Genomic DNA, 14653 nt, shown 5'->3' on the forward strand with positions numbered 1-14653 from the left:
TGTACATGTTGATTTGACCACAGCATCTGCAGTGTACCTTGTGTTTTCTTTTAGGGTTATGATGTCCTAATCTATGGAAGTATATGGGGAGAGAAAGGAAGGGGATGCTAACAGGGTAAGATTTACTGTTGACTTTTGATGCTCTAAACCAAGGGTTCCCAACCTGGGGCCATTGACCCCTCGGTTAATGGTAGGGATCCTTGGCATAAAAAAGGTTGGAAGCCCTGCTCCAAACTAGTAAAGTAGGGCAATAAGGCAATGGGTTAATGCTTTGTGGAATTCTAATGGTGCTTTTTCATTTTTTAAAAGTATTACTCAAAGTCAGCCTTCTTTTATTCACTAAGGAAATATGATACAATGTTACCAATGTTTTGGCCTAATTGGACTGTTCAATCTCTACATGAGAATATCTTCTACTGTAAAATCTCTCTTTTTTTAATATTTAGACATATAGCACGGTATTTTACAAGAGATACAAACTGAACCTTGGAAGCAAAGACATATGAATTACCAAATTCATTGATAGGACTGTCCTTTTACAATTGAAGATAAAATGGAAGGTAGCAACAACTGGGGAAAATAATGACTTTTCTTTACTCAGAATATTCAGATGAAGAGAATTGTAACTCTGAGAATGAATATTCACATAGATTTAGCCAAAGAAAAAAAGTTTCCGTACTACCGATTACTGTTCCACAGAAGCTACTGCTTGGAAAATAGATGAGATTTGTGCATCATGGTTTTCACCTGGGTGTACCAAATCAAATGGCTGTTGGTTACAACCTCTCATCATCTGCAGAGCAGGAGGAACAGTAGGGAATAGGAACAGCCCTTAGAGTGAAGCAGTCAGAGAAGGAGAAGAACCAAAGGGAATGAGTGAGGAACATTCCCAATTGGGAAAGACTAGAACATTGGACGACTCAGTACTTTCCACAATGATATGCAAGCTAACATTACGTTGTAAATATCTGGACATGAGTAGCATCAGGGAAAACAAGAACTCCAGACCAAGTATGAACGCTGTGATTGAAGGCTGCTAACAGAGCAGATCCCAGGATCAGAATACCTCTCTCTACCAACAAGAAAGTATCAATGAACTCAAAACTCAGAAAGCAGAAGAAAGGAATCTATTTACATCTCGCTGATTGAATTTCAGATTTAGGTACGATCAGAAGCGAGAATGAAAGGATGCCTAACTGCAGGAAATATAACTAGTCTTGGGATTTTTGACTTAACAGGTACATGGGATATGCAATGTATACTTAGAGAAGAAAGACACTTGTAATTAAAATCTAGGTTCATTAATTTGTACTAAATAAAGAAACTTAATTAGAGGTATTTTCTAATAATAATTATAATAACTTATCATAGAGCTTTTTTCATAGAAATGATTTAGTTCAAAGTGCTTTACAATGGGATAAAGTGCAAACCTGAAAACAAAGAGTCGTCAGTTAAAAACAAAGTTACATAAATAAGTTTTGAGCTGTCATTTGAAAGTGTCAGCTGAGTCTGCATCCCCTATAGCTTTAAGGTATTGAGTTCAACAGTTTAATAAGTTTAAGTTCATAAGAAAATCCTGGGTAAAAAGCATTTTTAAAAGTAGGTTTTGTACCATACTGTACAGAATCAAAGACATTTATTATAGAAAAATAATTACATGTGACAAGAGTAAAGTAAGTGATAAAATAACAGGGTCAAGGAGTTATACTGTTTGTGATGGTTAAGGAGTCCAATAGTTACGGAATCAAGTTACTAAAATTACTATCAAGGGATGTCTAATTAAATTTTCATGTAGGAAATTGCATTTTACCATATTGTATAAATGTATAATGCCAGAATATGTAAATATTATAGAGACAGGTTGAAAAATCATATACAAAGTGTCAGGTTCTTAATAATATTTGACTCATAAGTTATAGAGTTCCACATTTGAGTCTCTAATCCTATCATCAGTTATAATTGTAAAAGCTAACATTTACAGAAAAATGTAAGCATTATCATACTAAGTCCTTAATAAACATTTGTATTCTGAGCATACTATTTCAAGAAAGATCTTGACTTGGAGTTTGGCTAATTATAATTTAAAACATTTTCCTTTTCAGCATACTGTGCATACTTAAAGTTTTATTTAACATACCTGATTAAATAGAAGTTATTCAATTAACAAAATAGCATCCTATTTGTAGTTTCAAAGTATCCACATTCATGGATAAATATTTTTGGGTGAAAAATGACAATCCAATTGACTAGCAAACTTCACCTTAAAAAGATCACCTTGAGAAAGAGTGCAGACCTTAAACTCATTTGACCCTTGTTGAATGCTACACAGAACAAATGACAGTAGAATTACAGAGCTGTGTAATCATTCGCTTCATGCTTCTAAGTGAAATGTGGAAGTGAGCTCTGAGGTTAGGAGAGATACAAAGGAAAGGAAACACAAGGAGAAATAGCGACAAAACTATAAGACAAGCAGGAAATCTTATCTTCTATAAACAAGGACAAAATAGCATTCATTACCATCTCTCTCTGTATCCCACGTGTTCTTTCTCAACGAATCACAGTCAGAGACAGATCGAGTAACTGATGGGAGATTTGGGGCGACACTGCACACAACAACACCTCTACGTGTAGTCAGCAGTCGAGGAGAATCAGGGTGGAAAGTGCTCATTTCCTGGTGTTCTATCCCCATTCCATCCATTTTGTCTAAATTGTTCCTCGAGTTACTATGGAAATATGGGGTATAAGCCATAGGTCTGACTGGCACTTGAGGAGGACCACCAGTTTCTTGATAAATCTTACGGCTATCACCATTATTCCTAATAACTTTGAACTGCATGCCATTAGGCTTATTAAGTAGTGCTGCCGTCGCAGGGTCCTGTACGAGGGTAACATTGTTTCGTGCATGCTTCTTGAAGACTTTCTTGCGGAAAATTGCAAAAAGTACCACCAGTAACATTAGAACTAATAACACAATGGTTATTCCAATGAGTTCCTCCTTTCCGATATAGGGATGTCCAGGTTGTATGTTGGGCACGACCATTGGCCTAAGGTCACAGTAGAAGCCCATGAATCCTGAAGTACAGTTGCACTGAAATGAGCCCAATGTATTTAAGCATGTTCCTCCATTTTGACACTCCTCTATATCACATTCATCAATGTCTTCTTCACACCTGTAGGAAAAGGAACAACTTTCATTCAGGCGGCAAAAGCTATTTTATCTGTTACGCTAAGGCAATGCATTTATTAGAGATTCTTTTATTTAGGTTCATTTCCATTGATATCTTAGGCTTAGAATTTGTTGCTTCAAAACTTGAAAAAAACATGTACTAAGTTTTTAATTAACACAATAATAATGTTACAGCCAGCTTGTTCAATGCTGCAGAACATTCCTAAATTTTTTTGTTATTTGGAGATGGATAAAATTAAATAACTTTTCACTGATTCCTCATAAATTGATTTAGTGAAAAACCTGCTCGGTGATACCAACTTGAACTAAGTGTACCATAAACCAACTTAACAATCAGCCAATCCATTGGTCTCAATATTCAAGCTTACGCCATGATATATTCTGAATATTTTTGCAAGCTTCTCTATTTTTTTAATGATCAATTAATTACTACACTGACCTGGTTTTTCCAGCCTCCTTTACTGCCAGGAAGTGGTTAAATACAAACTAAAGGAACAGCACTTCATATTGTGGATAGTCCAAACCTGACAGCATGAACATTGAATTCACCAATTCTAGGTTAACGTGCTCACCCTCTTTTCTCTCCTCCTGCTCCACCCAGTTTCTTCTACATACACTGACACCGTATCAATTTGTTACTTTCCACTCTCACCCATCACCCACACACTCTCAACACCATTGTTCCCATCCGCTCTCTTCACCTCCCTTATGTGTCCCTGCTTCACCTTCCTTTTCAATCAGATTCATCATCTGCAGCCTTTTGTTGCCTCCACATACACTGCCTTGAAAAACTTTTTCCAAGGCTCTGTATCACTTCCAGCTCTTCCCTCCTCTATCAGCCTATCACCTATTGTCATCTCGATCCACCATCACTTGCCTGCTCTTGCTTCGCTCCTTACCCTCATCTCTTTATACTGGCTTCATCTGATCAGAAAGATAGATGACTGTCCATTCCCCTCCACAGTTGCTGCCTGACCCACTGAGCTCTTCTAACAGTTAGATTTTTAAAAAATTTCTAATTAACAGCTACTGACCTTCATCTGTTGTCAAATACTTCAAAACTAAATTGTACCCCAAACTCAGAGTTCGGGCAACTAGGCAGAATGAAATGTTGGGTACAGTATTAAACAGTAAGGAAGTAAATTGTATACAAACTCACATCAGACCAACAAACCCTTCCGTGCAGCTGCAGATAAATTCATTGCCAATTGGATTGCAGGAGCCCCCATTCTGACAGGGGTTTGGGTAACAAGCCGTGACTTCTGTTTCACATCGATTCCCTGTAAACTGTGATAGGCAGTTGCACTGATAACCTGTTTAAGTAGAAAAGCATGAATTTCAGTATATTATGCCTGATACATTACAATGTGAGCCTGGCAGACTCTTTGTCTCAGGACATAGAAGCAAATCATAGATATTCATGAAACTGGACCATTGGCTTTGCCCTCATGTCAGATTCTTGTCTCATTTTCTTCCCCTCAGTTAAGAATGTGTCATTTATCTGACCTCTTCAACCAATTCCTCTGTTCACATTCCTGAAGCTGACAATAAATAGTTGAGGAGACTGGAGAATACAGTGATTCTGAAAGTTTTGCTTATTCTGATAAATTATCCTTCACTTGGCAACATTGCAGTTGTTCTGAATTCAGATTGTAGAAAAAGATTAGGTCAAAACAATTTCTACTTCACCAGAGCCCAATATGCTGTAAAAGTTGCCTATCACCTCTTACCAAGAGCCAAACGTCATCAACAATAACCACTGATCCACACCCTAACCTGCCCCCACCCACCCCCACAAGCTAAAAACAATGATAAACTCATTAAGGAGAGAGGAGCCACCAATGCCTTTCTCTTACCAATTCGCACAGTGTATAGTGGACAGAATCCACACTGAACATGATCCCTGTAGATCTGTGAGCAGATCCTCCTGTTGGGATCTTACCCATAATAGAAGACCTCACAGATGTCACTATTGTGACCACCTTTAAGAAGGGAGACAAGCCTGATTGTGTTAGCCACAGAAAGCTCTCCCTACTGCATGCCACAGGAAAAATCTGCCTTCTCACAGTGTGGATTCCTTCTATTCAGAGACACAATCTTCACTGTACAGCAACTCCAAGATAAATGCATTGTGCAACACCAGTCACTATAAGTGACATTTCAACTTCATTAAAACCTTTAACTCCATCATTTGGGAAGGACTGCGAATCATGCATCTGAAATTCAGCTACCTGCAGATATTCCTCTCCTCTTACATTTGCTCCATGCTGCCACACAACACACGATACAAACCAAGAAGTCTGTAATAGTCAATCACTATGAAGACCAGCATCATATCATAGCAACACTTCCCTTGCTGTGTCATTGTACTTCACCTCCTATAACCCCTCCATGGGAGAGTTGCTTTTCTTCAGAACTAACAGGAAATTGAACCAAGGTCGGTAAACCCCTGTGGTTGAACTTCAATATGCAGATAATGCTTGCATTTGCGTATGCTCCCGATGCAAAGCTCTAACAGCATCAACTCATGTGCTAAAACAAACAGGACGATCGCCTCACTTTCAATATCTGTAAGAACAATGTCCACAACCAACCTGCCTCAGCTACGCTACCTTGTGCACCGACAATCAAGATTCATGATGAGATCATGGAAAATGTTGCTCATGACTGAGGAGTCACTTATTGGTGCTAGAATTCACCAATGCCTTCAGTAAGAAAAGGGCTCATGATCAAGACTTTAGATCTGTTACAAAACTTGTGATCTACAAAGGGGCAGTGATCACTGTCTTCATAAATGTCCTGATGCCTAGACTACTTACAATAGGCATCTTAGGCACTGGACAAATACCACACAGCTCCAAATTCACTGGAACAGTAAGCAAGCCAATGGCAATGTGCTGTCCTGGAGTGACATCCTTAGTGATGTAATACTCATTTGGTTACATTGGGCAGGCCATGGTCTTCACATACCCGACATCAAACTCTTGAAAAGGACACTCTACCCAAAAGGAAAACAAAGAAAAAGACTCAAGAGTGAGCTTAAAGCTTTATTTTCTTGTTCTTTGGTAACCGGTCAGTCACTTGCTGCTCCTCACTGGAGTGCAGCTCATTTCCACATCTGCAAAAAATGTAGCTGAATTGTTCTGGCAAATTATCAAACTGAGTCATGAGGAGCTGGGTTTGAGACATTAATTGGCTGCCTCCAAATGTTCCTGCCTCATGATCAGAACACACCTGGCCAAATCTGCATTGCTGTTTAGCTTAATTAATGATGTAGCCAGCTCTGGCACATGCAGATGCTTTACAAAGCAGCAGCACTCAGTCTGCAGGAGTAATCCTGAGCTGCATGCCACTTTAATTCTCAATCCCTCTCCATTCTGTGGTCTCTTCTACTGCTATAGTAAAGCCTAATATAAACTTGAAGTACATTTCATCTTCCACTGAGTCACTTTGCAACCTACTGAAAAGAGCATTAATTTTTAAAATTCAGGTAAGCTTACTCTCTTGTTATTCCCTATTATCCTGCTAAAGTTAAAGTGCTTCCAGCATTTTTAAGTATCCCCTTCCGCATAATCTGATACCGAATGAGAGGGGTGCTGACTTTGTTCAGAGGATAGTTTAGAGACATTTGAATTCTGTATAATCACTCAAAATGTCAACAAGTCCTTCCCCCTCTCCCCTCAGATGCTGCTTGCTTCACTGAGTCCTCTGGCAGTTTGTTGCTCTCTGGTATGTCACCCTAAACTTTGACCATGTTCGACTGTGACCTGTGTCACAAGACACACAAATTCTCTTCTTTCTTTCACGCACAAACACAAACCACAGATCTAAATAGCCAGATAGTGGGAGAGTAAAACTTAATTTTTTGAACGTTATGTGACATGAAATGCTTTCATATAAAGAAACAAAAGCAAAGCGATACTTACAAATGTAATTCTTCCTATTCATTTGACCACGATTTTAACATGGATAACACACTTCACATCATAAATGAACAATAAAATAACATGACTTTTACTGAAAACAAATCTGAACTATTATATTTTTGTCATTTTCATGTGTAGTGTAATTATTTAATTTGCACTTCATGAAATCAGTGGAATTACTACTGTAATACATTATCCTGCTGAATATAACACATGGCTCTGCTGGTCTCCAGCTCTCTAAATTGCCCATTAATTTTGCACTTATTTATTATGGATGATTTATTAGCACACAGAGAACTGGTATCTGATAAAAAGTACGGACTGGTAATTAGATACTTCTAAAGATGTCAATATTTGATACATTCAAATACATTATTAGATTATTCAGTGATAGAAGGAACTTTAACTGCAATATTAAAACTTACCACCAGATGGTAGGCTAACACAACTCCCTCCATTCTGGCACGGCCCTCTGGCACAGGTGTCAGGATACAAGACACAGCCGAGCTTCAATTCTGTCAGTTCTGCCACTTCAGCAAAGTGGCTGCGTTTGTTTTGCAGTGGCAACTCATTGTCATTAAGGACAACTGAGTCTAGGCATCCCTGAAATCCACCCAAGACTTGTGTCTTTTTCTGGCTTGACAAGCTACGAGCAGCTGGCACCTGGGCACCAAAGTAGATGGAGCTGTCGATACTGAGGAAGTGAAAGTGGAAAGGAGCTCTCCGACGCTCTACGTAGCTGTCATCGAGTGCAAGGCTCGTGAAATTCTTGTTGAGATCCAGAAAGACAGTGTGCCAATTCCCATCATTAACCGCTCTGCCGGAAATGCCTATAATGCCAGGCCCATTGCCGCAGTCCAACTGGAACCAGAGTTTTCCATCCACAATCTTGGGAGATAATAAAGGAGAAAAAGAGTTAACATCTTCAGGGGAAAAAAATCAGTACAGTATGGGAGGGGGTGGGAATCAAAACATCTGTATTGTAAGAAACAATATTCAAAATATTGTCACCACTGGGTCAAAGTGGATTTAACTTCCATTTTAAAAGATATCTGAAGAGTGGAAGACACCTGTATTTGAGCTCCTTTGATGAGGAGTCGGATATTGCAGACCTTCTACCACTGAATATTGCAATGGTCTTGATCAAACTGGAAGCTGATCTCAAATGATCGGAAACTGAAGTCTGCTGCACCTGTGTATGTACGAACAAACACACACACACACACACACACACACACCTAAGCCCCCCCACCTCATCCTCTGAAGTACCAAAATCAGATTTATCACTAGCTTATGTAGTGAGATTTCTTGATTTGGGGCAGCAGTAAAGTGCAAGATGTGTAAAATAAGTGCAAAAGAGGGAAAGTGAGGCAGTGTTAATGGGTTCATTCATGGACTGTTCAGAAATCTGATGGTAGAGGAGAAGAACCTCACTCCCCCCTCCACCTTGCAACTACCCCCCACCGCATCACTTCCCTGCCTCAGTTCTCACCTTCAGCTAACTACCTCTCTCAACTTACATTGGTTTAGTTATTACTATTTCATTATCGATTCAGAAGGTTAAGTGAATCCTCTCAGCAGAGTTGAGTATGTAATCCAGGCAGCTGTCTCAGTGCTGTGTTACGAATGTGCCACAACTCTGAGGGGCCGAAGGGTACAAAGTAGCCCCCTCCTTTTTGAGAATCGCAAGATCGCTATTAATTCAGGTCTGGGACCCAGGAAATGAGAGAGAGACACGCAGAATCCACAAGGGTTTGGAATGTGTCCTGGCCCCCAGAAAGGCGGAACCATTGACAACGACTATTGTCTCTTGGAGACGGAATTGTGTATTGAGTACTGTACTATTCAGTGAAGCCCCTCAGGGGATGACCAGAGTGGGCTGGTTGAGGGATTGCATCATCCCAACCTGATTGACATCTGAGACCCTGTGAGTAAGGATAAAAGAGGGTCTGGGGAACAACCCCTTCAGACGCACCAGGAAAAACGCAAAAAATCCCGTGACAGCGTTTAATAGCGACAGCCGGTGGAGGGCCCACGTGCGTCCTTTCCCGTTGCCGGGATTGGGGCCTTACCACGGAAGAACGGTTTAGCTAAGGAAGAGGACACCAACGAAATTTCGAAGGATCGACATCATAAAAAGGAAAAGCTGGCAAGTTTCAAAAATCTCTCTCTTGACTCCAACCAAAGGCTGCAGCCTGAATGAACTGAATGACTTTTATATTTCCATCGGACAATACATTATTCCCTAGACAACGATAGAGCTATTTCTTATTGATTATTATTATACCCGCACTTTTAGATTTAGTATTGACGACGTATATTATCTGTATGTTTGCATTGATATTATTTTTGTGTATTTTTACCAATAAATACTGTTAAAAATAGTACCATCAGACTTCAACGGACCTCTCTATCTTTGCTGGTAAGTGACCCAGTTACGGGGTTCGTAACAGCTGTACTAAAGAGCTGCCAATTTTTACTGTCATCTTTTAGGTAAGACATTCAACCTAATCATTTGTTCAGGTGGTGTAAAAGCTCACAGAGCTAACTTCATGTTCTTCCTTTATCTTGATCATTAGTCAGCACAGGAACAACCCCAAGAGGTATTTCCTCTATTTCCAGTCTGCATGGTCCTGAAATAGTTGCCATCTTTTCCAGTACGTCATTAGCAGCTTCCCCTCCATGAATTCTGTCTACAATTTTCGCCACCTTGGTAAATCAGCCAGTATTAATCAAAAACTCCATCCACTCTCTTCTCACCCCTCCCGTCAGGCAGGAGATATAAAAGTCTGAAAGCACCTTCCTCCACCAGTCTCAAGAATATCCCATTGTTACAAGACAACTAAATGGTTCTCTAGTACAATAAGGTAGACGCTGGACCTCACAATCTACCTCGTTCTGACCTTGCATCTTATTATTATTATACATTTTCTCTGTAACATTGATTCTGCACTCCAATATTGTTTTACCTTGTTCTATCTCAATGCTTTGTTGCAATGAATTGATCTGTACCAATGGCATGCAGGACAAGTTTCTCTACTGCTCCACCGTACCACAGGACATCTGACAATAATAATACTAAACCAGACCTAACTATTTTAGAGCCACACTGATTCTTTGATTATCAAGTAGCCACCTACATTAATTCCATTTCCCCACATTCAGCTTTAGGCCTTCTCTGCCATGGCATTTCAAGTGCTCTTCTAAATACTTGAATAGAAGAAGAAAACTTGCCAGCAAGGGGGTGGCAAGGTAGTATAGTAATTAGTGCAGAGATTTACACCAGCTGTGAGATTGGGGTTCAATTCCCCCCACTGCCTGTAAGGAGTTTGTACGTTCTCTCCGTGACCGTGTGCTTTGGTTACCTCCCACATTCCATAGATGTACAGGTGAGTGTCAGTGAGTTGTGGGCATGCTACGCTGGCATCAGAAGTATGAGAACACTTACAGGCTGCCCAGCACAATCCTCGTTGATTTGATTTGACGCCAACAACACATTTGACTACACATTTCAAAGTACATGTGACAAATAAAGCTGCTCTTTCTTCTTTCGGCAACATCTCTTCAGGCACATATAAAGTAGTTGTTCATCAAAGTACTTTGATCATCCTAAGTGAGAAACTCAATACAATGCAACTATTTCCTTCTCATTCTGTAGGATGAGTAGTGGACTCAGCTCAATCCTTCCCCACCATCCAGGCTACCATAGGGAGGGAGGTACAGAAGCATGAAATCCTGTGCTATGATCACCTTCACTACAAAGGAGTTTGGTCTTTCTGTGTTCTTTCTTTTATAATTTTTACATAATATGCTTAATTTATTTTTTTCTTGTGAATGCTATGCACCAGACGCTATGTTCCTGTGGTGCTGATGCAAGTTAAGTTTTTCATTGCAGCCATGCATAAATGTACTTGTGCAGATGACAATTAATCCCACTTTGAATTTGCATCTCTTTCAGTTCAGAAATCTGGTACACAGACAAGATTTTGGTAAATTATTATGCAGGACTTCACGTTGCAGCAAATTACAAGCTAATTTATTCCGGCAAATCAAGTTCTTCCAGAATGTCCAAATGAAGGAGAGCTTGCATTTTATGTCTTAAATACAAATTTAGAGGGATGGAGATATGTGAAAATCCGGGAGAGGGAGTTTGTACGTGGATGACCAGGCAGGTTTGTAAAGAACCATTTTGATAGTTAGGATCTGAACCTTCTGCAAGTATACTGTTTGAAGTTATGCTGATTTATGTAAAGAACAGTGCAGCTCTGACTGGGATATTCTGGCCAGCCTTGTACATCATTTAGGAATGGATATGAACCTTTGACACATTTAGAGCAGTGGAGCACCAAAATGGTTCAAGGTGTAATTACATGTATGTGGGTTGTCTGGAAAAGGCTCATGTTGTTCTCCGCAGAGCACTGAAAGATGAGAAAATCCACTATAGATGTCTAAGTGTGAATTAGTTAGAGGTGGGGTGCATGACATCCAGCCTGGTGGAAGGGTCACTCCACTCTGTACTCACCAACCACTCAATCTTGCTTCTGTGCTTGCTTGGCTGCCGACCACACCAACTCTGCTGGAATTGACTTGTTAGTCCAACACCTCGGTCTTAAGCTATAGCTTCTCTAGCCCTACGATGAAGTTGGGGCTTGATATCTCTCACTTCGCCCTCCGGCCTACCCAACAGAGGAGTACATGGTCATCTGTACATTGGACCTGGAAGCCCACCTGAAGCCTCTGCCTCTAAACCCTTGAGCTCATTGTGAACATGGAACTTGCCCTTTACAAAGAACAAGAGCAAAGAGCAATTCTGCTAACTGCAAAAAGATGAAGCAATTTCAAAATGCCACACTTAGATTTACACTCAGCTTTTTGTGAACCTCAGAATCTGTAGAATGGAAAGACTGAAAAGGACTAACCTTCGAAACGATGATCCAATACAGTCCAAATATTTCAATTAATTAGCTACAATGATTACTATTAATTAGCTACAATAATTGCTTCAGTAATATGAATTAATATTCAAAGAATAGGGAAACAATGGGAAAGCTGGCAATGAGAATGTAAGAAAATAAGGGAAAGAAGAGGAATAGACCAAGCAGTCTCTTAATCAGCCTTTCCATTCAGTACATACGTGGCTTGTCTGATCTTGACACCGTTCCTCATCCCTCCCTGTTCCCTGTAAACCTCGTCTCTTTTATAGTCCAAATATCTATCAATCTCAGTCTTAAACATTTTCCAATAACTCTACAGCTCTCTGGAATAGAAAATTCCAATAATTTCAGCATCTGCAGATTTTCTCTTGTTTGTTAATAATTCCTAATTCTGGGGAAATTAATTCAGCCTCATCTCCATGTTAAAAGGACAACCCACCATCCTGTATTTGCCCACCAAAGAAACATGCTCTTGGCATAACAGGATTGATGCATATTTGGACTCACACCTGTTTCAATAAGATCCTCTCATTCTTCTGAATAAGTATAGGCCCAACCTTCTCAACCTTTCCTCATTAGACAATCCCTTCATTTCAAAAATCTCCCTAGGATTAACTCCCCCATCCTAAGAACTGCCTGCATGAAATAGAGAGGCCAAAAATGTGTAGGCCTCACTTATCCCCTGTATAACTGTATCAAAGCTTCTGGACTCTCCTTCTCTATTCTCCTTGCAACACCCACTGTGCCTTTCTAATTATTTGCTGCTGAGAATAGGTCAAATTTGAAAAGTATTCAAGTATGCCAAAAATGTCCAATTATAACATATGAATAATTACACATTTACTTCCCGGTTTTTCCTCTTAATTGCACAAGAGGAGGCTTTGCACCATCTTAAATGAACACACAAAGCCATGGAAACAGGTATAAGTATAATGTTTAGTCAGGTATATAGATAGAAATGATTTACAGAGATATGAGCGTAACACAGGCAGCTTGGATGGGCATCTGATCGGCATGAATTTGTTGGTCTGTTTCTGTGCTGTAAGATGAAACTAGAAGGAGTAGGCCACCAGTCCCCTCAAACCTGCCCCAACATTCAATATCATCATAGCTAAGTTGGCCTCCTCTCTTCTTCTATGGTGGTTCCCCATAACCCTCAATTCCTCTATCTTTCAAACGTTTTTCTCTCCCCACTTTAAATACAGTGTATCTGATTGTCCGGCCTTCACAGCGCTCAGGGCAGAGAATTCCTGGTATTCATTAGCATCTGAAAGATATACGTTTTAATGCCTCAGTTTGAAGTGACCAGCCCTTAATTTGTTCCAATATCTCCTTGTTTGTGAAAACATCTCAGTGTCTATCCTGTCACGCCCACTTAGGACCTAAGGTCACCACTCATTCATCTAAACTTCAAGAAATAGATATCCAACCTGTCTTGAGAGAACAAACCTTCCCTCTATGAAATTACTCTGGTGAATCATAATTGCTTCCAGTGCTATTATATCCTTTGTTAGGTACAGGGACCAAAACTATGTGCAGATTTCCAGCACCCCTATAAAAGTAACTGAATCTTTTCTTAAACATGCCATTTGCCATCTTAATCAGACATTGCACCTGCTTGCTAAATCTTTTGTGACTCATGCACTAGAACCTGAATTCCTCTGAACTTCATTAGTTTACAGTCTCAAGCTGACCATTAAAAGGGTCATACTAAGAAAGGATACTGAGGAGGTACTCTCTGAAAAGAAATTGCATAGTGTGAAGCAGTTTCAGTCGTGCTCATGTTTGTTCTCAGGCATCGTTGATGGGGCTCCTCATAGGTGTGCCAATTTATCTGTGGTATGAAGAACTTGGGGGTGCACAACTAATTCAACATGGAAGTAAATTGACAGATGTGGGAGAACTGGCTCACATAATGACTAATTAATTGATTCTTAATTTTCAGTGTGTGATATAAAGGCATTCTATGCCCATTGGAGCTCAGATTCCTGCTCATTCTTGTCAATACCTTGACAAATAATTCCTTTCTAATGCTGGCCCGACCTTTTTAATCTTTCTCTTAAGGCTCTAGTCTCCTGGCGGTCTGGAAACTAAAAATTAAAGCAAATTGTGATTCAGTAGCACTTAGCACTGCTTAGTCAGCAGCTTGAGAAGGGATATGGTGTTAATCGAGGAAGGTGCAGATGTTTCTGACCACCTGAAGTGTCATTCTGAGGCTGGAGAACCATTACTCTGCAAGAAGTCAAGAAAGTCGAGCCTTTGAAGATCCTATTGCCTGTAAATTTTCACTTAACTCAGTGTCCCTGTTGCTCATCTCTCTGTCGTTTACTCATCTATGGCTTTTCACTCTATTATTCACGAGCAGCCCCACCACAGGGTTCACCTACTAAGGTAGATTATGGTTTTCTTCCTTGTGTGAAGTCCAATTCAGCCATTGTTTCCTCCATTATCTTTTTCCTTGCTATAAACTTCATTTTAATCCATCTGCAATCACAAGAACTCTCATCAAACCGCTCACCAGAGTCAGCTAATGAAGCAGCTGTGTATAATGAGAACAGCTTGGAGAAATGAAAATAGATTTCTTGCCAAATGCCATTTGACTCTCT

The 14653-nt window shown here is 39.9% G+C and overlaps 1 protein-coding gene across 2 annotated transcripts in view; it reads right to left on the reverse strand.

Moving 5' to 3' along the window:
- Nucleotides 1-14653, reverse strand: part of fat3a (FAT atypical cadherin 3a) — a 687349-nt gene that overhangs the window by 21162 nt on the left and 651534 nt on the right. For both annotated transcript variants that reach the window (XM_073043347.1, XM_073043348.1), the window contains 3 exons: nucleotides 7539-8001; nucleotides 4347-4500; nucleotides 2518-3170 (listed from right to left, as the gene is read on the reverse strand). In XM_073043347.1, the coding sequence (XP_072899448.1) occupies nucleotides 2518-3170; nucleotides 4347-4500; nucleotides 7539-8001 (1270 nt within the window). The remainder of the gene's footprint in view (nucleotides 1-2517; nucleotides 3171-4346; nucleotides 4501-7538; nucleotides 8002-14653) is intronic.

This window comes from Hemitrygon akajei, chromosome 4 (assembly GCF_048418815.1).
Source record: "Hemitrygon akajei chromosome 4, sHemAka1.3, whole genome shotgun sequence".
Classification (NCBI taxonomy): Eukaryota; Metazoa; Chordata; class Chondrichthyes; order Myliobatiformes; family Dasyatidae; genus Hemitrygon; species Hemitrygon akajei.